The 24,786-nt window shown below is 42.1% G+C and overlaps 1 protein-coding gene across 1 annotated transcript in view; it reads left to right on the top strand.

Moving 5' to 3' along the window:
- Prag1 (PEAK1 related, kinase-activating pseudokinase 1) overlaps window positions 1–24,786 on the top strand; it is a 55,125-nt gene that overhangs the window by 5,283 nt on the left and 25,056 nt on the right. The window contains exon 3 of the mRNA XM_047551383.1: window positions 1,884–3,721. Coding sequence (XP_047407339.1) covers window positions 1,884–3,721 — 1,838 coding nt within the window. The remainder of the gene's footprint in view (window positions 1–1,883; window positions 3,722–24,786) is intronic.

The raw sequence follows: 24,786 nt of genomic DNA, 5'->3' as shown, positions 1-24,786 counted from the left end.
AAAATGAAAATTTCAGCTGATAATTTAGCAAGGCCCTAAGCAACTTAGTGAGACCCTGTTTCAAAAGACAAAATTTAAAAAGGGCTGGGAATGTGGCTTAGTGGTAAAATGCCCCTGGGTTCAATCCCCGGTACGAAACGCACCCCCCCACACCAAAAAAAAAAAAAAAAAAACAACTTTCAACTGATAATTTTAAATGTATACACAAGTAACAATCATTACATAATGAATCCCATGGATCCAACATTCTTCAAGTAAACTTCAAAAACCATCAATTCATGACCAGTCTTGTTTCATCTCTGACCTCATGCACCAATGGCATATCATTTTAGTAATATGTTAAAGGATAAAGTTTTTATTTAAAAAATGCCATTAACACAATTAAAATAGTAGCACTAATTATTTATTATCATGTAATACTCAGGCCGGGCTCATAATTCCTTTTTTATTTTTAGTACCAGGAATGGAATCCAGGGGTGCTTAACTACTAAGCCACATTCCCAGCCCTTTTTCTGGTTTTTTTTTTTTTTTTTGAGACAGAGTTTTACTAAGTTGCTTAGGGCTCTGTAAGTTGCTGAGGCTGGATTTAAATTTGTGATCCTCCTGCCTCAGCCTCCTAAACTGCTGGGATTATATGCATACACTACCATCCCGGATGGTAATTTTGAAGCTTGGATTTAACCAGCTTTGATCTAGAATTATTGAAACAGTTGCATCCCTAAAGGTTAGACCTTCTGCTCATCTCACAGGTAACCCTTAGAAAGGTATAATAATTGAGATCACACGTAGACCAGGGCTGCTGGAATCTGCTGACTTGGGACACATCTTGGAGGCTGTATGTCTAAGACATTCTTAAGAACTGCTTGCTCTGTGTTGACCTCTTTGCATGTTCTAGTTTTTCTCAATGTGGTGAGTAGATCAGGAAGGGTGTGTGAGCTTTATGTGAAAACAAAGGTCAGTTTTAAATCAGAGGAGGCTTAATTGAAGAGAGGCATTTCCTGTGGTTGCTATGAGTTCCATGTCCCTTACAGGGCTGTTCCATTTTCCCTAAGCCGGTTACACCCATTTGCCAGGCATTCTCTATACCTTCAACCTTCACCTACATAAGCCAGGGACTCTCTTAAGTTCTGAATTCCTTGGGAAAGAAGCCAAATGCAGGCCCACTTTGAAGCTGTTTCTGAAAGGGGTGGTGGTAGGGACTTTAGAAGGGAAGGAAAAGGGAACGGTGACTTCAGGAATGGGAATGACCGGTCCACATCTCTGTTTCACAGCCCAACTGGTTGACTTAGGGAGCTCTGGTTGAGGTAACCACTGTTAACTGGGAGAAAGAGCAGCTCTTTGGCCTAGCCTGAAGCAGAGCCCAGCAAGGAGAGAAGCAGCCTGGACCCCTCCCTCACTCCCTGCCCTGCCCTACCCGGCCACCCACCCCAGGTGGTTAAAAATCATGACTTTTGTTTCTTCAGGAATGCCCCATCAAAAAGCCTTAGAACAGAATGCAAAAACTTAAAACCAAACCCTCTATTTTCCAAGCCTGTAAAAGACAGACCTGTTTCACCCGGCACTTGTGACAAAGGCAAAACGTCTTCTTTCAGGGTTTTGTTTTAGTTATTATTTTCTATCTCACAGACTTAAGTCAAAAACATTACAGACCCTGGGTGGGAAGCTGCGCTTAGTGTTTGGGAAGGCAGACATCTCAGTGGGAGCCCAGCAGTGCTCACAAGCATGGGGAGATCAGAAGGTGGGCGTGTGCCCCTGCTCCCACGTGCGCCCACTGCGCTATAGAAGACAGTTGACAATGTTGTGGCACTTGGTTCTCACTTTTTCTCTCTTCCTTTTTTCTCTGACAAGGTCTAATATCAGTCTTTTAACTTTGGACTGTGTAGGTACTCTGGAGACGAGCCCCGGGCAAGCTCTCCCTTCCCAAGCAGGAAAACGTGCCAGTAGTTTACCTGGGCAGCTTCCGTGGCATACAGAAGCCTGCTGCGGCCCCTGCCTGCGCCGATGGCGGCTCCCGCTGCCCCCCTGCCTATGCCATGGTGGGCCTGCACAACCTGGAGCCCCGGGGGGAAAGGAACATTGCCTTCCACCCTGTGAGTTTCCCAGATGAGAAGGCTGGGCGGGAAGAGAAACCCTCATTTCCCAACCAAGAGCTGCCCTCCGCTCAGGAGAGCTTCCGCCAGAAACTGGCGGCCTTTGCCGGGATGACTTCTGGCTGTCACAAGGGCCCCAGGCCCTGCCCCTCTCCACAGCCAATGCGGGAGCCCCTGCCCTCAGAGGATGACAGTGATCAAAGGTGCTCCCCTTCAGGGGACAGTGAAGGTGGAGAATACTGCTCCATTGTGGACTGTTGCCCCGGGAGCCCTGTTGCCAAGGACGCTGCGCACGCGGAGGGTTCCCGGGGCAGACCTGGCGGAGGGGACTGCTCGCCAACCTGCTGGGAGCAGGGAACTCGTGCTGGGTCTACCGAGGAGGAGAAGCAGGTTCGGAGCTTCCCCAGGGACTGCTGTAACCAGGGCCCCACAGCAAACCGGCCCCACCTGGGGCCCAAGAAGCTGTCCCTTGCCTCAGATGCTGCCAGTTCTTCGGATGGCCTGTCCTGCGGCAGCACCAGCAGTGGGGCCAGCAGCCCCTTTGCTGCCCACCTTGAGAGCGATTACTGCTCCCTGGTGAAGGAACCTGAATCTGGGAAGCAGCAGGACTCTGGCTGCCACATGATGACCTCTAGCAGGTGCCTAGGGCTGGCTGGAGAGCCCCAGGCCCCACCCCACCCCAGGGAGGCCGTACAGTCAGAACCCATCTATGCCGAGAGCACCAAGAGGAAGAAGCCAGTGCCAGTGCCTTCCAGGCCACAGGCCAAGGCAGAACAGACAGCAGCTACTCCAGGCCAAGGCCAGGGCCAGGTATGGACAGGTGACGCCTGGGCCCAGAAAACAGTGTCTGGCTGGGGTCAGGACAGGGAAGGCTCAGACATGACTCCCCAGGTATCAGCCACCATTACAGTCATGGCAGCCCACCCAGAAGAGGACCATCGGACCATCTACCTGAGTAGCCCTGACTCTGCAGTGGGGGTGCAGTGGCCACGTGGCCCTGTGAGCCAGGACTCAGAGGTTGGTGAAGAGCAGACTTCAAGTGCGCAGGGACTGAGCTCCAGTGAAAGCCACCCTCATGATGTGACTGAGAACACACCCAAAGGAAGGCCTGCCATTCCCCCCAAGCTGTCCAAGAGTAGTCCTGGCGCCTGCCCCGCATCACCATCTTCTTCCCCACTGACTGACCTCAGTGAGGGAAGCTCCAGTGGCAGTGGCATTGGATCCCAGCCTTCATCCAAAGGCCCCACTGACCCCACTTCCTCCTGCCGAACCAATGGTATTGTCAGTAACGACCCTGCCAGGTGTCCCCCACCTGCCACCTCTTCAGCCTTGGACCAGAGGAGGCCCAGATACCAGACTGGTGCCTGGAGTCGTCAGTGCCGGATAGAGGAAGAGGAAGAAGTAGAGCAGGAGTTGTTAAGTCAAAGCTGGAGAAGAGAGACAGAAAATGGCATCATGGACCATTCAAATTCCTCTACATGGCACCGTCTCCACACCACTGATGGCTCCTCTGTACAGAACAGCAAAGCCGGGACTGGGATGAGCAAATCAGCTTCTTTTGCCTTTGAGTTTCCCAAGGACAGAAGCAGGATGGAAGCATTCTCACCTCCTCCCCCACCTCCAAAGTCCAGGTGAGTAACCGGGTCCTTGTGGGAAAACAGCTTGGCTCTAAAGGAAAAGGACCTGCCTGCAGGACCAGGGTCTCTCCGGAAAGCTTGGCCTTTGCTGCCTAGCTGGAAGGACTTCAGGCCCAACCTCCAGTCCTCCCCTCCTGGCACAGTGTCTGCCCAGAGGCTGTGGTGCCTTTATGTAAATTTTGAAGAGGCCCAGTGCAGCCTTTAGAGAAAAGGAATTACTGTTTGTGCCTGTGCTCTGCTAACAATCCTGTAAGCAGTGCCTTGCAGGGCTTGGCTATTTGGAATGAATCTTTTAAGGAAGTACCAGGGGCTAGAGGGAATGCATGGTTGTGTGGGATCTTGGGTTCAGCACAACCACAAGAAAAGAAAAAAAAAAAAAGGAGGTGGGGGGAAGAACCCTGCCAAGCTGTCACTCTTATGGTGTCCATATTTTTATACCTGGTACTCTTTTTTTATTTTCTCTCTCTTTCTCTCTCTCTCCTCTCTCTCTCTGGTACTAAGAATTGAACCCAGGGTTGCTTTATCACTAAACTATATCCTCAGCTCTCTCTCTCTCTCTTTTTTTTTTTTTCTTTTCATTTTGAGACAGGTCCTTAAGAAATTGTCGAGGCTGGCCTCAAACTTGCGATCCTCCTGCCTTAGCCTCCCAAGATGCTGGGATTACAGGCATGCACCACCCGGCTTGGGTTTTTGTTCTCTTATAAGTGTCTTCTGCAGGGTTTTTAAAGGAACTAACTCTGAAACTTTTTACTTGTTAACATGCAAAAGAGAACTAAGAACGGCAAAACAGTCAAAGCCAAGTGTGTGCTTAATAAACTGTTACCCAGTGGTGATTAGGCGCTGGGGCTAAAATTAGAAAAGAGGAAGCTTTGCTCTTGGTTAGTAACTCTCAGATGTTTACTTTTTTATTTTATTTTTTCAATTCTGGGGATTGAACCCGGGGCTTTTGTACATGCTAGGTGAGCGTTCTTCCACTGAGCTACACCCTTAGTCCTCAGATGTAGGTTTTTAAAGGAAAAAAAGTGTAGTTTCATGTTAGCATGCTGAATCTCACAGCTTTTTCCACAGCCTCGCTGCTGTCCTGCCAGTTTAAAGTACCTTCAAAGTCTCCAGAAAAATAAATGCCTTTTTAAAGGTATTGAGCTGTGCATGGGATTTAAATTGGGGTGGGGGGGGACTTCCCTCAGTGAAAGCAAAACTGATTTTATCAGGGAAAAAAAGAAACCTGCTGTTTTTTTTTTTTTAAAAAAAAGGACAGACTTTCTCTAGTCATGTCATTGCCAGTGTTCTGTTTCAGTAGATGTGCCCTCGGTTGATGTCAGAAACAAGGGAATTGACCACAGAGAGAAGCAGCTGTGACACTTGACTTTGAACACCAAGGCTCTCAGGCTGTGATGTGATCTAACATGAGCTTGTTCTCATGACCATTTTTACTTTGTTCTGGTATTGCATGGGCCACCCACCATGCAGAATAGACATCTTTCAGATCTTCAGGTGCTTGCAGACTCTTTGGCTACAATTTTAACTCCCTGAATGAATGAACAATTCACCAGCCAAAATGAACTCCCATTTATGTAATTCTTCCTATGGGCCAGGTACAGATTCAAGAATGTTAGACATGATAACTCATTTCAGCCCTAAAGGGGAAGAATTACCATCCCCAGTCCATGGGTGACAAGACAGAGTATAGAGAGCTGAAGTAACCTGCCCAAAGTCACATCCATACCTCTAAGTTCAGCTCTAGATCTGTGCTTCTAAACATACAGAACACATCATCAGGCATGGAACTGAGTAGGGAATGTGGTTGTAAAGCATCGGCATTGTATCTGTGTGCCTCAGCCCTGGGTAAGTTGATGGAAAGTATCATTGTTAGTGTCAGAAGACCAAGTTTATACTCCATCTCTTTTTCGTTAAGTGACCTTGCCCAAGCTGTTTACTGTGATTTGAGTTTTCAGTTTCCTCTTTTCTAAAATGGGATGATGATAATACTTTCGTAACATCCTATTATTGAATGAGATGAACAACAGAATCCAGTGGGGGAGGTAAGTTATAATGTAGTCATAAGCCACCCTGAGCTGTTAAGTGTGGCAGCGACACCCATACCCTATAATAGAAACCAGCCTGGTCCAGTCCCGGAAATGCCACCTGAGCCTGGGGAAATAACTAAAACTTTCTCACTTGAGAATCATAGTACTTGGAGAAATCCCAGTAACCATAGCAACATGACTCAGGAAGGGTTTTAATTAGCATCTGGATTGAGATCAGAGTTTTTCAATCCAATATGTTTTGATAAAACCCTTGGAGTAAATGTAGCTCCAATCAGGTAGGAATCTCGGAGGTTTCAGCTCTTAAAGAACAAAACAAAAAGATAAAAAAATTCTCACTTTAGGAGAAAAATTTGGGAAATAAAATTAACTAAAGGGAACACAGATAAAAGAAAAGAGTGTCTTGTGTTATTTAAAATAAGTCAGACTAGTCTATTTGAGAAGCATTTTCATTTTTCAAGCTTTGCTGACATAATCATTTGAATCTGCATGTCTTCCCTGTGAGGAGATTAGAGGAAAGGCTTGGGACCATAAGCTGACTTTTAAATCTGGAACTTCTCTGGGGAGGGTGCCAGGAACCCCAAAGCCTTTGAGCCTAGCAGGTTGAGGTGTAGCAAATCAAGAGTGTTAGTGAGAATTCAGCCCATAGTTGATCCAGTACCAACACCAGTGTGCACCAGTAATTATGGCAGACTGATGTCTATTTTCCAAAATGGAAGTTTGGGAACATCTTCCCTCAACATGGGAGGTTAAGCTGCTTTCTTGCATGGACTCCTCTGTTAAATGGGTTCTATATCTAATAACTAGCTTCATCATGTGTGTTTTGTGTGCTCTGATTTCTAGAGAAAGGCATTACTTCATGCAGGGCTGTGTTACTTGCCACTTGCATGGTGTGGGGGGACAGACAGATCTATCTACTTTCTTGGGCCATCCTGGAGAACAGAGAATGAGTTTCTGGGTTGCCTATCACCCTGTTAAATACAAAACTGACTCCAACCTAGAGGGGAAAAATAGATGTCAAGAATGACTTGGCTTTCCTGTGGTCCTGTTTCGAATATTTGACAGTAGCTTATCTATCTTTGAGATCCTGTCTTCTGTAAGCTCCCATTTACATTTCTGTGAAACCTCTTGCTATAATGTCCTGCAGAACAAAGATTCTCCAGGCAAATTAAATTCTGAAGGGTCTTTCTCTGGACATGTTTAGGGTGTGCCCTCTTCCTGAGCAGGTAAGGAACAGTCTGATTCTTTCCTGACCCTCTGTTGCTAAGGCAACTTCCTACACCTGAAAACTTACATGTACTTAGAATGATGGATCACACCAATCTCTGGGTCATTCCACAGGTTATAAGGTGGGGATTGACAAAATACTGTTTGTTAAGAAATGAAATACTGCAGACAAGAGGCATGGCTATTAAACATCACCTTCAAGACTTAAGGCAATTTAATGAGCTGCAGTACCTAGAGAAACAATTAAGATTCAAAATAATTAGATTTCTTTCTGCCCTTTGTTTCTTCATAGATGCAAACCTCGTTTGAAATGACTTATGACTTGTGAATGACAAGTCAGTTAAAGGAGAGTCATCTAGCTAATGCACACAAGTGTTTTACAAAGAAACTGCAAATTAGGATGATAGGTGAATAAGAAATGAGACAGGTTTATGTAGTTTAGTCTAGTCCCAGGTAAGACTAATCAATAGTTTCCTCCAAGAAAGTGAGAGATGTTTTTGTTTTAATGTTATCACTCCAGACACTTTTAATTTAATTCACTGCGTGGTCAATTCTCCCTTTCCTCTCAAGGATACTGGGGAGCAGAAGCTGAATGTGTCCTTGGGCTTTTTCTCTTTTACAGCTGTTCCCATGTTGCCTCTTGGCACACAGTTAGGCACAGTGTCATAAATGGAGCTCTTTTCTGTTCATAGAAGTGGATGCTTTGCTAACCCAAGGAACCAAAATAACTTTGTTGTGTGGTCTCTCCTGTAACATGGTCACTCAGCATGAGCCCTGAGGATGGGGATAGAGTGAGTGAGGTGGGTTTTTGTCTCCAGACTCCATATCCAATCTGATTAAAGCTCTAAGTGCTTGATTCTGAACGCTTCTGTACTGTAGTGAGTTTCAGGGGGTGGTCCCAGTTTATTAGGAAATCCAATAGTTTCCATGCTTTCTTGGGCTTATCTGTGTGACATTTGAAAAATCAGAGTTTGTATTAGGAAGCTGTGTATTTAGAGAATCTTCTTTAACTATGTTTAGCTTTCTTGACCAAATTTAAATAAACAGGCTGGAATTGGTCAAGGGGAAATGAACTCCGGGCAAAGTAGGAGGAATTGCCCCCCTCCCCCTTACCCCTTGCCAGTTGCACACAGGGTTTGGCAAAGGAAACAATGCCCAAGTATCAACATGGCAAGTTCATATTCTATCCTAGGCCAGAGGCAAATTAAAAGTTAGCCTCTCCTATTAATTTGAGGACAGAACGTGGAAGCATGGGGGACAGCCCAGGTGTCATAAGCAGGAAGTATTGAAATTGATACCCATCTTCCGAACATGTAATTTTTGAGAAAAAGAAAGCACTGACTTAACAGTAATTTATATAAAATTTGTAAGACTTTCTAATTTTGAGCATACATCCTTGTCTAAGTTGAGGAATTATAGATTCTTTAATTCATCAGATATCTACTAATAGCCTGCTTTTTATTGGACTCTGTGCAAGGCGATTAAAAAGCCAATTATGGGGCTGGGGTTGTGGCTCAGTGGTAGAGCACTTGCCTAGCATGTGTGAGGCACTCGGTTTGATTCTCAGCACTGCATATAAATAAATGAATAAAAAATAAAAGGTCTATCAACATCTAAAAAACAAAAAAGTTAAAAGTAAAAAATAAATAAAAAGCCAGTTTCTGGGTTCTGTCTTAAGGATTCTGAGGGTTGAGTTTGGTATGAATTAAATCAGCAGATGTGCAGTACAACTGCCAAAGCTCACCCCTGCTTTGATTCCCTTTGATGAGTTCCGTTCTCATAGGATCTGGATTCTTTCTCTATAAAATAGGCCAGGTGCTCCTGGAAGATAAAGAGCTTGCTTAGCCGTTCTGGGAGGTCTAGAATGGTTCCTGGCATAGCATAGATACCCAAGATATATATTTTAAATAGGACAGTTGTAGGTAGAGACCATGCCCTGTTTATGTCATTTTCCAGAAAATCATCTGACTTCAGGCTTGGCACATGATAGGTTGCTCAAGACTTACTTCTTTGAGGAAAGAAGACAGTGGCTTCGAATCTGAAGGATCCATCCAAAACCAGGTCTCCTGCAATGGGTCCATGTTTTCTTTTCTTGAAGAAACGATAAACTTCTGGGTGTGCAGAGGCCATGGCTCATACAATCTTCTTGGACTTCTTCATAACATACCTTTGCATGGAAACTGACACCCGGTAGTTGTTTCATGCAAAATTGAATTTTAAAGGCCATCGTGCACTACAGATGAAATATTTCCTCACCTGATTTTTCACTGGATGTGAATTGTAATTCTATGGCTGTCCCTGCTCAATAAAACCTTGTCACCTTGAATTAAAGAAGTTGAGGTTAATAATTGTTCATGCTTCAAGGTGGGCAAACACCATGTGAACACAATGCATCCTTTCATAGATTAATTACTCTCCAATGATTATACATTTCACTTTTGCAACTGGGTTCTATTACTCTGCCCATTTTTTTTTTTTTTTTTTTTTTTTAAGTTAAGCAGGTGTGTAGAGCCAGCCCTCTCTTGCCACAAGAATGTTCTTTCAGGTAGTAATCATCTAAAGATTTTTTTTCCCCCTCCAACCAGTAAGTTACAAGGAATTCTAGGGTGTGGCTTTGCTTCTCTGAGAACAAATTTTTTCATAGTCTAGGAGGACGTTGAGCTATATGATTGAGCTTTCTCTGTCTATCATGCAGACAGAGGGACTTTGTTCCTAGAATGGCTGGCCTACTTTTTTGGGCACAAAAGTCACCAGTTGATGAGAAATTTTCTCTTCTAATGGCCCAAGGAATGTTTTGTTGTTGGACTGTTGTTTTGATTGACTTTGCATTTCTTCTAACAGGGTTGATAATCAACTATAAAGAATAGTCAGTACCCTTTTCTGCAGCTAATGCATTTCAGAGTTTGAAGATCTATAAAATAGGCCAGGTGCTCCTTGAAGATAAAGTCTTCATTCTCTTTATTGAAATTGGTCATTATTTCTTCTATTGACTTTTGGACAGATCCCTAAAAATTCTGGGTGTTACGAGTGTTCATGCTGTTCCCATAAAACTTTGGAAAATGCCTTGCGTTAATTATCTTGTGTCAGTATCCTGAATGGCTTCTTCGGTGTGCTTCTCTGCCAGGCAGACTAATAGAAACAATAATTCTTTGTTCGGTGATAAGGGGACCTTCCAGGTTTAAGACTATCTTTAAAAAAACAAAACAAAACAAAAACTCTTCCCTTTTACCCAGATATTTTGCTGGTGAATTAATTTTAGTATCTGTTACTATCAAATGATCCCCTTGACTCCCTGGTAATTGGATCTTACCCATTTCTTACCCATTTATATGTGTGCTATAAAAATTTTTCTGACATGTACTTGGAGATCACTAAGATAGGGAAGGAGAGTCTGGAATTTGAATCATTTAATATAATTCTTCTTAATATGTACTGATAAAAACTAAGATTTTATGACCATATATTCTTTTAGGGGGGTACCAGGAATTGAATTCAGGGGCCCTTGACCACTGAGCCATTTTATTTTGAGTCAGAGTATTTGTATTGTATGGTCACTTAACCTTTCCTCTTTGGCTTGTCCTTCTGATTGCCTGTGTCCAAGATTAAGGATGAATGCAGGAGGTGGTGGGTGCAGGGTATTTGTATTTTATTTAAAGACAGGGTCTCACTGAGTTGCTTTTGCTGAGGCTGGCTTTGAACTGGTGATCCTCCTGTCTCAGCCTCCCGAGCCGCTGGGATTACAGGTGTATGCCACTGTACCCGGTCACCATATATTCTTGAACCAGGAAGTCAATTGGGTTGCATTCTCTATGCCAATCCTGATAGTTGGAGTACTTACTGCTCTGGAGCTCCCTGAGGGAACCCACCCATAGCAAAGTGTGCCACAATTGATTGGTACTGTCTGCAGGGTTTGCAAAAGTAGGGCGTATAGTCACATGTGCCAGTTACTTGCTAACCCAATCTTAAAATCTAAAACTTACTATTTAAAATGCAGAACATCTGATAGTCAATAACCATTCTCCATGTTAACTTAAGAATTAAAGAATTCCCTTACTTTTATTATTATTATTATTTTTATTTAGCTTTCAATTTTTTACAGGCTGCATTTTGATTCTTTGTACACAAATGGGGTACATCATTTCGTTTCTATGGTTGTACATAATGTAGATTCATACCATTCGTGTAATCATACATGTACATAGGGTAATCATGTCTGTCTCATTCCACCTTTTTTTCATACCCCCCTCCCTCTCATTTCCTTCTACATATTCTAAAGTTCCCCCATTATTCTCTCATTTCCCACCCCCCACCCCCATTGTATATCATTCTTCACTTATCAGGGAAAACATTCGGCCTTTGGTTTTTTGAGCTTGGCTTATTTCACTTAGCATGATATTCTCCAATTCCATCCATTTATTTGCAAATGCCATAATATTATTCTTCTTTATGACTGAATAGTATCCCATTGTGTATATATACCAGAGTTTCTTTATGCATTCATCTGTTGAAGGGCATCTAGGTTGGTTCCACAATCTAGCTATTGTGAACTGAGCTGCTATAAACATTGATGTGGCTGTGTTACTGTAGTTTGCTGATTTTAGGTCCTTTGGGTATAAACCAAGGAGTGGGATAACTGGGTCAAAAGAATTCCCTTACTTTGAGGGTAGGCTTGTGGTCTGTCTAGCCCCTTGGTCCTAAGCTGAGTGTTTGTAGCAGAAGATGTCATTCTCTTTGAGTACAGCCTCACATTTCAGACAAGAGGGCCAAAATGCTTTGTTTCCTCTCGGTGAAATTATTATGACTACTCCATGAATTTTAACCTTTTGAGAACTCAGTTTTAAAATAAATAACAACTACCCTTAAATTTATTGCACATTGTTTAAGGTATTATTTTCCTTTGCAAACTTAAAATTTATTTTTTCAGTCCTTAATTGTTAAGCAATGTATGGTCACTTAACCTTTCCTTTTTGGCTTGTCCCTCTGATTTCTTTTGTCCAAGATGACAGGTGAGTGCAGGAGGTGGTGGGTACAGAAGGTATGTCAGAATCCTCTGGAAGGCTAGGTTAAGCATAGAAATTAAGTGTTATCAGTTGGGGAAATAGAACAAAACTATTGTTTTCATAATACATGGTACACAGAGTTTTCTAATGCTTCTTGACTGGTAATAAGATAGACCATCTTTTTTTTCTTTCTTTTTGCAATGCTGGGGATTGAACTCAGGGCCTTGTGCATTTATGTTAGGCAAGTGCTCTACCACTGAGCTACATCCCAGCCTCTAGAACATCTTTCTTGTGGAGATGTTCAGCTGGGGACAAGGCATGTTCCCAGGAGATAATAGAAGAAAACCAGGACGAATATTTGCTGATATGTCATATTTACTTGGTAACCCTCCTTCACATCTTGCAAAATGTCTTTTCTCTATTCATGTCATCTCCAAAACTTGAATTAGGGAAATTGTCAGTCTGTGAATGCTAAGCCCAGATCCTTGATCTCGCAGCTTATCCTCCTCAATGCCTCTCCATGTTTCCTATAAACCATAAAGAAAGATCTGAGAGCTTTGTATCCAGAGTAGGCCAGACCCTTGCAGGTCAGGGCCTGAGACTTTTTTTATCTTGACATTCATTGAATCAGTAAATATTGAGGACTGGGTATAGGTGAGCCCTTACCATACAGTGTTGGGGAAAGTACAGATGACTCATTACCTGTTCTTAGCACCCTGGTTTACCATATGGAAAAAACAAACACAAAACCACATTGAAACTCCACTTTATATCATATTTAAAGGTGGACTGCAAATAGAATAATGATCCAAATGTGTAAGATAAAACCAAAAATATAGTTTAAAAATGTGCATAGGAGTTTTAAGGGCCTTAAAAGTATAAATCATAACATGATTGATGGATTCAAACTCATCTAATTAAAGATTTCTGTGGATTGGAAGGTGCCCTAGGCAGATAATAGATGAGAGATTGAACAAAGTGTATAAAAACCTGAAAGGGGTTAATATAGACTATTTAAGGGGCTCTTAAATCAACTAGAGTAATCTAGAGAAAACCAAGAGCAAAGTGGGCGAGATAGACAGTTAACAAAAGGAGAAACCAAAATGTATGACAGAATAAGAGCTACTTAACCTCATCAATAATCAGAGATGTGACATTAAGGGATAGGAAGCGTTATGTCTACCAGATTGATGAAAATTACAGTCATATGATACCAATTTGGGCAAAGATCAAGGAAAATAGCTGTGCGTGCCCTGCTGGTGAGGGTGGAGGCAGGGCCAATCATTCTGCAGAATAATAGGACAGTAACCAGGAAAATGAAGTATGAGAATGAACCATTGAACCATGCCCCCATGGCCTTCATTCCTGAGTCTGTGCCTCAGAGAGAGGCAAATACAGAGGTCCGTAAGGAGGCAGTGACAGGAAAGATCACGACAACATTGTTTATAGTAGCAGGGAGTTAGAGCAAACCCAGGTATTCATCTCTAGAGAAACAGGTAAATAAATTGTCATGAGTGTGAAATGAACTGCTTAGCAGAAGTCAGAATCAGTGAACTGAAAGTATGCACAAAAACATGGATGGACCTTAAACTGGTATTGAGTGAAGCAAAGGAACAGAAGACGGAGGATCCTAGCACTTTGTAATTAATATGAATTAAACAAACACAGTAACGCTGTACCTCTTTTTTTTTTTTTTAATTTTTTTTCTTTCTGAGGATTAAACCCATTCTAAGGCAAGCTCTACCACTGAGCCACATCCCCACCCCAACTCTTTATCTCTTTAAAGGAAAGCTACTTTGTCAACTATATATATAATTTTTTTTAAAAAAGCTGTGGTAAATTGCATATAATATAAAATTTATCATCTTAACTATTTTTTCCAGTGCTGAGGATTGTACTCAAGGGCTCACAAATTCTAGGCAAGCACTCTACCCTTGAGCTATGTCTCAGTCTCTTTTATTTTTTATTTTGAGACAGGATCTCACTAATTTGCTGAGGCTGGCCTTGGACTTGTAATTCTCTTGCATTAGCCTTCAAATAGCAGGAATTACAAGTGTGTGCCACTATGACTGGATTTAATGATTTTAAGTGTATATCTTAGTAGTAGGTATAGCCATACTTTGATATCCACAGGGAATTGATTCCAGAACAAGCCAATGAGTCCAAAACCCATGGAACTCAAATCCCGTACTTAAGATGGCACATTATTTGTGTGTAACCTACCCACATGTTCTCAGATATTTTAAGCTCTAATACCTGATGTAATGTAAATGCTATGTAAATAGTTGTTATGCTGGATTGTTTAAGGAGTAAAGACAAGAAAAAATGTCTGCACAGACATTCAGTGCAAATGCCATTTCTATTTCCAAATGTTTTCTATCTGTGGTTGGTTGAATCTGCAGATTCAGAACCCATGGATAAGGAGGGCTGACTGTACATTCATGTTGTACAGCAAATCTCCAGAATTCTTTTCATCTTGCAAAACTAAAACTCTATACCATTGAATAGTAACTCCCTGTTTTCCTTCCCCTGGTTCTTGACAACCACCCATTTCCTGTCTGAATTTGATTATACTGGATACCTTATATAAGTGCATTTATATAGTATATGTTTTTTTGTAAATGGCTGTTTCATTATGCCTAATACCTTCATCTTTCATCTATGTTGTAGCATGTTTCAGAATTTCTTTCCTTTTTAAGGCTGAGTAATATTCCTTGGTAGATATATAAGATATTTTGCTTGCCCATTCATCTTCCCATGAGCATGTGAGTTATTTGCATTTTTTGACTGTTGTGAGTAATGCTGCTGTGAACATGGATATACAGATGTCTGTCCAAGACTTTGCTTTCTATACTTTTGAGTCTATATCTAGAAGTGAAATGGATGGATCATTTTGTAATTCTAGTTTTCATTTTTTGAGGACCACCACGCTCTTATCCCTAGCTGCTGCCCCATTTTGTATTCCCACCATGGTGCACAAGAGTTCCAGTTTCTCCACATTCTCGCTAACACTTAACTGTTTTCAGTTTTTTTGATAGTGGCCATCGTAATGGGTCTGAGGTAGTATCTCTTTGTGGTTTTGATTTGCATTTCCCTAAAGGTTAGTGATGTCAAGAATCTTTTCATTTGCTTATTGACCATTTCTTACAGAGATGTGTCTAAGTTCTTTGCCTGTTTTTTGATTCTTTATAATTTTATTGTCATTGTTGTTGAGTTGTAGAAGTTCTCTACATAGTCTGTATATTGGCCCCTTCTCAGATAATAGAATTTGTAAATATATATTCCCCTTCCATAGGTTGCCTAAATTTCCCTCTGACAATTATGTCCATGGATGCACAAAATATTTTAATTGTCATTCAGTCCTATTTATTTTTCCTTTTGTTATTTGTGCTTTTAGTACAATACCCTCGAAATCAGTGTCATGAAACTTTTCTTTGTTTTATTCTAACAAGTTTAGTTTTAGGTCTTCCATTTAGATCTTTGATCCATTTTGGGCTAATTTCTGTATGTGATATTAGGTAAGGGTCCAACTTCATTCTTTTGCATGTGGATATCCAGTTTTCCCAGCACTAAAAGACTGTCCTTTCCCTGCTGAATGGTCTTTGCACCTTTATTGAAAATGGTCTGACCACATATGAAAGGTTTATTTGCTGGACTTTCCTGTCTGTTCTCCTGGTCTATATGCCCGTCTTCATGCCAGTATCACATTGTGTAGTTACCAGCCCGTGACAAGTTTTCAAATCAGGCAGCGTAAGACATCTGTTCTTCTCCACCAAGATTGTTTTGACTATTTGTGATCCTTTGAGATTTCATATGAATCTTAGAATAAAATTTATTTCTGCAAAAAATGTCATTGGGATTTTGATATGGATTTCATTAAATCTATAAATCACTTTGGGTAATATCGGCATCTTAACAATATTTAAGTCTTCCAGTCTATGTGAATGGGATGCCTTTCCATTTATTTGCATCTTCTTTAACACTGTGTCTTTCAAAAAATAGAATAAATCCAAGATATAAACCAAATAGATAGTAAAAATAGTATGCAGACCTAGAAATGAGATATTTAGAGAAGTAAAGAATTAGATTGGAGACGGGATGAAGGGTAAAACTAAAATACAGAGCAACATGAAAATGTATCATTAAGTGAGGCTTACGGTTATCTCATCTCTGCACTTGACAGAAGCACAAACAGGAAAAGAGATTGTGACTCATGGAAAGATTAAAAGAGGACTTACTTGAGTATGGCAATTAAGAAGATGAATAAAGGTGATGAATGGTTGGAACAGCGACTTTAGGTTAAGTACAGCATTTCCTGGGAGCCCAGAGAACTAGGATAAATGAATTGTGGCCCCAGCTTTCAGGGCTGTGCACTCTTTTAGAAAAAACCCTGGGTTTGCGGTGCACAGGTGTGAGAGTGGCAGGTGTTTGGGGCTATCCAGAGTGCGGTGATTTCAGTAAATGCTGAAGACGGGGAAATGGAACTTTTGAGGTAAGACAGTGTTGAAGAAGTCACCTCCTAGGTACCCTCCTGGGTCTGATCCTTAATTAGGCAACCGGCTGGACCAGGGTGAAGAGTGGGGAAGTAGCTTCTTCCAGCAACTTTGTTCCAAGTAGCCTCCCAAGCTAGGAGAGGAGGAATGAATGGACTCAGATGCTGGACTTTCAAGTCCAGCAAAGTGAACTTGAGATATTAGCAATCAAGAGAAGTGGGGCCCAAGAATTCTGAAAGCAGGGCTGCCAGAACCCGTAGTCCAGCAACAAAGATCCCCATCAGGCACAGGGGATCCTCGTGGATGAATTCTTACAGGACTAGAACCACAGTGACTCCAGTTCATGAGAGCTCACTCCTGGTTTGGTTTATGCTGGAGGGTGAGTAGATGGGGTGAAGGGAGAAAGAATCCTAGAAGGCTGGAGATACTCAAGGAAAATTATTTTTTTTTCTTTTTGCAGAGGGAAAGCAGGTTAGTACAATTAAGGGACTGTTCCTTTTCTAGACTTCCCTGTAATGGAAGCAGGGTGATAGAGCTGAGCAACCTGATGAACTGAGGATTATGTTGACTTTTGAATCTGAGGCTACACTCTCAGTGATCCAGCTCATGAACACATGGATTCAAAATGAGGTCTGGTTCATGGACACATCAACTCTTTCTGTTTATTTTAAAATTCTGTGTGTCCTCAAAGCATTTTCTTGGTTATCTTTCTTCCTTCAGGCTCCCGAAAATGCCATGAAAAAAAGTAAAGGCATCGCTGGGAACAGTGGCACATGCCTGTAATCCCAGAGGCTCAGGAGGCTGAGGCAGGAGGATTGTGAGCTCAGGCCAGCCTCAGCAACTTAGTGAGGCCCTAAGCAACTTAGTGAGAGCCTATCTCAAAATAAGATATTTTAAAAAGGCTGATGATGTGGCTCAGTGATTAAGCACCCTTGGGTCCAATCTGTAGTACCAAAATAAAAAGTCGAGGCCTCAAGGTGATGTCTCTAGCCTATCTGATTCTGCTTCCATTCAGTTAGCAAAAAGAATCACTCATTTACTGGAGGTTACTGAAGTCATCTCTCTGTTTATCCATCCATCTATCCATTCATCCATCCATCCTTCTGTTTAGCTAGTACTTTCTATATACACAGTGCTGTTTTTAGCAGTTTATAAATATTAACTCACTGAATCTTCCTAACATCCCTAAGAGATAAACATTGTTGTAATCTTCATATTTTAAATGGGAAGCTTTAACAGAGAGGTTAAGCGCTTTCTTCCAAGACACACCCAATAAACAGGGAGCCCTAATGTTCATGCCCTTAACCACATCAGTGGCCTTCCTAGGAGACTGAAATCTGTTCAAGACGTTCTTCAGTTGCTTCCATAGCTCTTCTCTTGAAAGGCTCCTGCAGGCCCTGCCCACACTGTGCCCACCCGAAGCCAAGGCAGCTGGTGGGAGACATTCTTCTGTACTTTGCAGTTGTTCAGTCTTTAGCTTCCATTTGTTACGCTCTTTTCATCTCCTCCTCCCATCTGCCCCTCTCCTGTGAACAGGTGTAGACTTCCTCCTCGACTTTTCTAGGCCCTGGGTTGGAGAGATGCTGTTCTTAGGTGATTGTGTTGGAGATGAGAAGTGTGGCGGATTGGACAACAGGTCAGCCGCTGAGTTCTTCAGCCGTATTGTATTTTTTTATTTTTAGAGACATAGATTTGTTCAGGAAAGCAGATAGACATTCAAGGGAGAATGTGGACTCTCTCAGGGAGGAGACATGTTGCCGGGTAAATGTGCAGTTCTTTGCACATTCAGGGGAGAGTGCCGCCATCTCTGGAGGAAGGGACAGGCTTCAACACTCTTCCATCCATCTCTGTTTTCAGCCTCAGCTGAGACCTGCCGACCCTAGGAAGCCCCAGGCATTTGCCCTTCCCACCCCTGAAGCAATCAGTCCAATGTTCTTCTGGGAAAGTTCGCAACTATTCAGACTGGGACCATGAATGAAAGATTGGTTTTCTGAGATCTGAAGGGCCAGTCTTTGACAAGTATTTGTATCTCTCAATGTCAGAATGTATCTTTATATAGTCAGGACAAATGCCTGCAAATTTCTGTGAACCAATTTAAACATTTTGATTCCAGAGTAAAACCAACCAGTAACCTGCACATTGTGTTTATGTGTGAGCACACATGCGTTTTCTCTGGAAATATGGGGAAAAGCACGTTTGATTTCTCCTTTACTCTCACTCAGCAAACTGTTGTAAAGGGGAGTCAGGGGGTTCAAGGGAGCCTCTCCAGAGGCAGAGGAGACCACTACTCACACCTTCCTGGTTGGGGAACTTCCTCGCTCTTGACGCATCACTGAAAAGAATTTAAGGATGCTTCAGGTTTCTAATGGAAGAATTTCATTAGAAAGTGAAAGGTGAAGACAAGACAGGATTTCTCAGAGCTGAATTCAAATTCGGGCTATCTTGAGAGTTAGAAGCACTTTTGGGGGGGTCTCCTGCTCCAATTTTTTTTTTTTTTTTTTTTTTTTTTTTTTTGGTATTGGAAATTTAACTCTGGGCCTCACACTGGCAAGTGCTACACCATGAACTAACTGTATCCCCAGCCCTTTTTATTTTTTGAGACAGGGTCTCACTGAGTTTCCCAGGCTGACTTTAAACTTCGAATACTCCTGCCTCAGCCTCTGGAGTCTCTGGGGTTACAGTCCACCTGACTCAGGTTCTTGGTTTGAAGGACGCTGGAGGGTACACATGGGAGGGATGTGGGAAGAAGTCTGGTAAACTCAGTTCTTTGATCATGGGTCACAAGAGGTTTCTGGTTTTCTGGTCCTCTCCAGGTACTTTGGGTTGGCATTGCCTCCTCTGTCTAGATAATGTTTTGAACGTGCCTGTATTATAGGTTTCTTAAAATATATCTTTGTTTTATCTAACCTGAAAATATTAAATAGGCTAACAGTACATGTCCATTTTAAAGTGAGGCAGTTTTCATAGATGAGTGAATTTACAGTAACTCTAAGATTTGTAGATATCTCATAGATTTGGAAATGACAGACCTGTACAGGAAAACAGGTTTGGGGAGTAACTCTGATCATGGGGCTTTTAGATTGACAGGTCCACTCTACTTTTCCTCTCCTTTTATCTCCTTGTAGCTATCTTTATTCTTTCTATTTTGAAATAACATAGAAGACTTCTGTGATCAAATATATATGGGGTTTTCCCCACACACCAAGCAAGCAATTAATTCTGCAAAGTACACCAGCTAGGTATCCTCTAATTCAATTCTCTCATTATACCTGGAGACGGCATCAGATCTTACAGGTTGAGGGCTCAGCCCCAAACAGCGCTCTTCCCCTCGACTTCAGAGGCCAGTTACAAGGCCCAGGTTGTGCCGGCTTCTGACCGACTAGCTATAGATCTGGGTTCCCACAACGCCTTCCTTGGGCTTGGTTAATATGCTGGAGCAGATCACAGAATTTGGGGAGATGCTTAATTCATTTACAGGTTTATCATAAAGAATATTTCAAAGAATAGTGATGAATCCCAGCTGGAGAGAGGAATAGGAGAGGGCCCATGGGAAGAGGTGCGGAGCTTCCATGACTTTCTAGTGCACTGCCCTCCAGGAACCTCCAAGTGTTCCACTAACCAGAAACTCTGCAAACCCAGTCCTTTTGGGATTTTTTTAGAGGCTTCATTAATAGGTATTAAGTCCTTTATCCTTAGTGATAAAGTTAACTTTGAACTCCTCTCCTCTCCTTGGAGGTTGGGAATTGGGAGTGAACGTCCCAACCCTCTAATCTTGATTGGTCTTTCCTGTGACCAGCCCCCATGCGGAAGCTTCCCAGGAATTTCCAGTCCTGTCAACTTATTAGCACACAAAAAAAGACACATCGCTTTGGAGATCCCTAGGATTTCAGGAACTTTGTGCCAAGGAAACTGGGTAAAGACCAAATATATATTTCACATTGTTATATTTTCCCTGCCTTGTAATAAATAATTTGACTTTGATCCCATTTTTATTTCATTAATTTTTTTTTAATTCTATTTTTAAATGTTTCCATGGAATGCAAAGTTGAACCCCAGCTTGGGAGCCCCAGCAGAATTGGTGGGGCTTTCATTGTAAATGCAAATTAACAGGCCTGCCTCACAGGGAGCTGAGGGGTCACCTGACCACAGATGAAACCTGACTTTCTATATTTATACATGCAAATAAGTCAGTGGGGAAAACAGGGCCCCAGAGCAGTTTGACCCTATGAATCCTTTCAGGTGGCACTTGGGCATTTTGCAAAATAATTCTCTCAGCATCTTCATCAGAGGCATAAAGACAAAAATAATAAAAAACCTTTCCAATTTAGTTACTTACTTTTTTCACCCCATCTTCTGAAAGGCAATTTCTTTAAACAAGAAGATTTGTTCAACTTTCAGGTATTTTATGACTTGTATCTTGTAGAAACGAAAATGGTTCAGCCATCGTCAGTATTTCTGAAGGTTGTCAGTTGCTCAGTGTTCCTGCCATTTGCAAGTTTTGCCAGGCAAGTGTAATTCTTTCTTAAAAAAAAAAAAGTTATTCTTCCAGATGCCACTGGGGTATTGAAACAGAGGCAGATAAACTTAATCAAGAAGTATATAATAATTACTCCGTGTTCCAGCACGTTCTGACTGTGACACAGCGCCTCAAACTGTTTATAATTTTGGTGTGGTAATAAGCCTGTTTCACATGAGACACTTAGAATAATTTAACCAGGATTATAACCAAATGCTCAGTGAAGTGCTTCAGACTCTGTTCAGTGTGAGTTACAGAGGGGAGGGACCTGTCAGAGAATACTGAAATAGTTTGGGAGGAATTTATAGGTAAGCTAAATCGATGCTGGGTCTCAAGGATGGAAAGTTTGAAGGGGAGAGGGAAGAGAGAAGGAATATTGGGTGGTTTGGGGACAATCAAATGAACCTGATTAGAACAAAGACTTTGTGAGAAGTGGTAGTTTATTAACCAAAATGGTGCTTCTTCTTTCTTTTTTTCTTTTTAATAAACCAGAAATAGGTGTGTTTTTATAATGTATAGACAATAGGGGAAAATGCTTGACAATGAGACTGTCAAAAAAAAAAATCTGTCATATGGCAGTGCTAAGTTGATCCAATATGGTAGCCAAAGTAGTATATCTATACAGGCTCTTCAGGTAGGACTCCGCCATTGTGATGCGAGTCATATTTTAGAAGGATTTTCAAGTCAGGATGCTCTTCCCCAAGGCTGCAAATCTTTTCTGAAGATGTAGCTTGAACTCTCTTTGGAGGAGCTTGATAAATATTTCTGTATCAGTTGCAGACTGTTGAAGCCCAGGGATGGTGCCAGCTCTGCTAACACAGCCCTTGGCACAGAGCAGCAGGCAGTATTTAATGTTGAAAAACCCACGAATGGTATTCAGGATAAAGAGGAAGGAAGACGCATTGCGGTTAATGCAGGCATAAGAGATGTGAAAAACGCTGTTCTCACTCGCCAAGCAAACTGTGGCTAAAAAGTAGAAAATACATGAGGAGAAACAATGTATCTTAGAACGTGTTTCAATTTCTTCTAGTCTTGGAGCCAAAAAAGACAATTGGAGATTAAAAGCTGCAGGTCAGAGAGGCAGAGCCGTCCCTATTTTCCTGTGCTTTTGCAGGAAGTGCATTTTATAGAAAAGTCAGAGAGGAACTGAGGGGAAACAGAGAGCTCCCGAGCTGGGGAATTCATAGCAGCCTGCCAAACAACCGGGGGCTGCCTCTCAAGCTGGCCCTTCACCCACAAGGGCTGTTCCACGGGACCTTGAAGTCACTGGCCAGCCTGTCACCGGGTTTGGGAGGTCATGCTGATGAGGACAGCACATCGAGCTGGAGTCTATCATGGTAAGAAGTTCCCATTCTTTGAAGCATTAATTGTTTGAGTCTAAAATCAACTTTGTACTTCCTTTTAGTGATTTTAAACAATGTATAGAATTTTTTTAATTCATTTATACTTTCAGAGTGTTAATGTTATTCTTTAAAACTTTCCTGTAGGACTTCTCCACATCGTTCTTAAATGTAGTAGTGAATCTGGCCAATCCCAAGACTTGGTGGTGTGATGTTTGCTGGGATTTAAAGAGCTAGTCTCAAAGTGTATGCTGGTATTATTTGTGTTTTCAGATCTTTAGCTCCAGAGGCAGAAAGCTCTCTGCCAGGTATAGGTTAACCAAACCAAAGTCAGCGACAGAGTGAGAATGAAAATTTGCCTCAGTCACACTGTAAATTGTTCTGTGTCTTCTGAGACTTCTATCAACCACGTGAAGTTTGAGATATGATCTGTGCCGCACACTGGGGCATGGCCTCCATTAAGTATTGTGGACTTTCTGCAAGCTCTCATTCTGGAAGCTCTGCGGGTATTTTTAGATGAGGCTTGTTCCTATGAATGAGGAAGTCTGGCAGATGGCTCTTCCTGCTGGATTATTTTTTTCCAGCTTTCTACCAACGTTGTATGGAGACCACTCTCAAAAAGCTTTGCTCTCTAAGGACAATGGGGGGAAAAGCCATTCTGAAAGCCCCTGGGCTGCAGCTGCAGGGCTGAACATGGCAGGACACTGTGCCACTGACTCGTGCAGTTCACACAGCTCCAGTGACCAACAGGGGAGGCGGGAAAGGAAGTCTGAGCAAGAAGTCGTTTATCACAGGGCGTGAGCAGAGACATCTGTGGAGGCCATACTCTTGCCGTAGCTGATAAGAATGTTATTCCCCAGCTAAAAAGGAAAGACTGGAGCATGTGGTTTTTGTCCATTGAAGCCTTGATATCAGATTTCATTGCATGACATCAGATTTCATTTTATAGAGGGTTTGCACGGGTTTTATGAGGGACCAATCAAATTAACGTTGATGAGGGAAACGTGCCATTTTAAAAAGAAGTGTATTTTTACTATACATTGTTAAGTGCACTCATATTGTTAGTTGGCCTTACATCTGACGGAACACTCATTGAGAGCTCAGAAAAGTCACCTTTGGGATATTAAGGCTTTTCCAGGGATTCTTAAGTCTATTGTACACACAGGCTGAAGAATCAAAAACATCTTGATTGTAAGTCTCTGCTTTGATGGCAAGCTCTCCTTTCATTGTTAAATTTGATGTGGTTTTGCTCATTCCCTAATTAAAGTGGCAATCCTCAAAGAGTACAGATTTGTACAGGTTTCCAGGGTGGAAGGTTTTTGATGCAGTTCATGCGAGGGTCATTTCTCCTAAGATTTTGCTTTTGGAGCTCTGTTTGGCTTTTGTTTTGATTTTGTTTGCAGTGCTGGGGATTGAACCCAGGTCTCAAGCATGCTCAGCCCCTAAGCTACACTCCCAGCCCTTCCTAAGATTTTACTGTTAAGAAAAAGGGTCATCAAAGCATGTTCCCTCCCCATTCACACCTGGGCATTCTCAGCGCTCAGTTTCAGTTGCCTGGTGGGAACCTGAGCTTCAATGAGCTTTCCCAGTAGTGGTACAGCAGTCATTCCCCAGCGTTCTACTCCAGGCCAGGATACCAAGATTTACCAAACTCTGCAGGGGAAGGGTCCCTGCCTTCCCAACACATGCGCACACACACCCTACGGAGAATTCTCACCCTGTAATAGAGACTGCTTTTGTCTGTGTTCACAGGTGAGCATCTTCAGGGCTGTGACCTCTCCCTTGTGAAGACTAGATTCAGGACTAAACCCATAGTCGTAGTCAAGTTGAAGAATCTGAGAAGCATCTTTTCCCATCCACAAGGCCATCCTGAGGCAGAACTAATTGAGTGTGCCTGATAAAATTCCTCCAAGTTACTCTGTATCCATTGCCTTTCAGAAGCTCAGTAACTGATTAATCAGCATAGCCATCCCTGGACTCACTCAGACTCTTGTGATGTCATTCCTGCTAGAAATGGTCATTTTCAACTTATCAAATAGTTCAAGCATCCAGTGAAGTGCTAAGAATCATTTAGCTGACACTCAGATGTCTCAGAATTTTTCCAATACTAATATTTTGCCATTTGTTAGTGTGTGTGTGTGTTTGTGTGTGTGTGCATGCGTGTTTGTATGTGTGTGTGTGTGTGTGTGCATGCACAGGCATGCTGAGATTTGAATCCAGGACCTTTCACATGCTAAGCACACTCTTTACCACTAAGCTAACAGCCCCAGCCCTAGATTTTTTAAAAAACTAAAATATTGCTGATATAGTGAAAGATTCCTCCATATTCTCATTTTAATTTCCCATTGCTCCCCAGAGCAATTACTGACTTAAAGTTGATGAGCATATTTGACATTTTATTATGTGATCTACAAAAATATTTATTACTATGTGTTTTG

The sequence above is a fragment of the Sciurus carolinensis genome, chromosome 4, assembly GCF_902686445.1.
Source record: "Sciurus carolinensis chromosome 4, mSciCar1.2, whole genome shotgun sequence".
NCBI lineage: Eukaryota > Metazoa > Chordata > Mammalia > Rodentia > Sciuridae > Sciurus > Sciurus carolinensis.
Note: the sequence above shows the minus strand (reverse complement) of the source record. Positions and strands in the feature narration are given on the sequence as shown.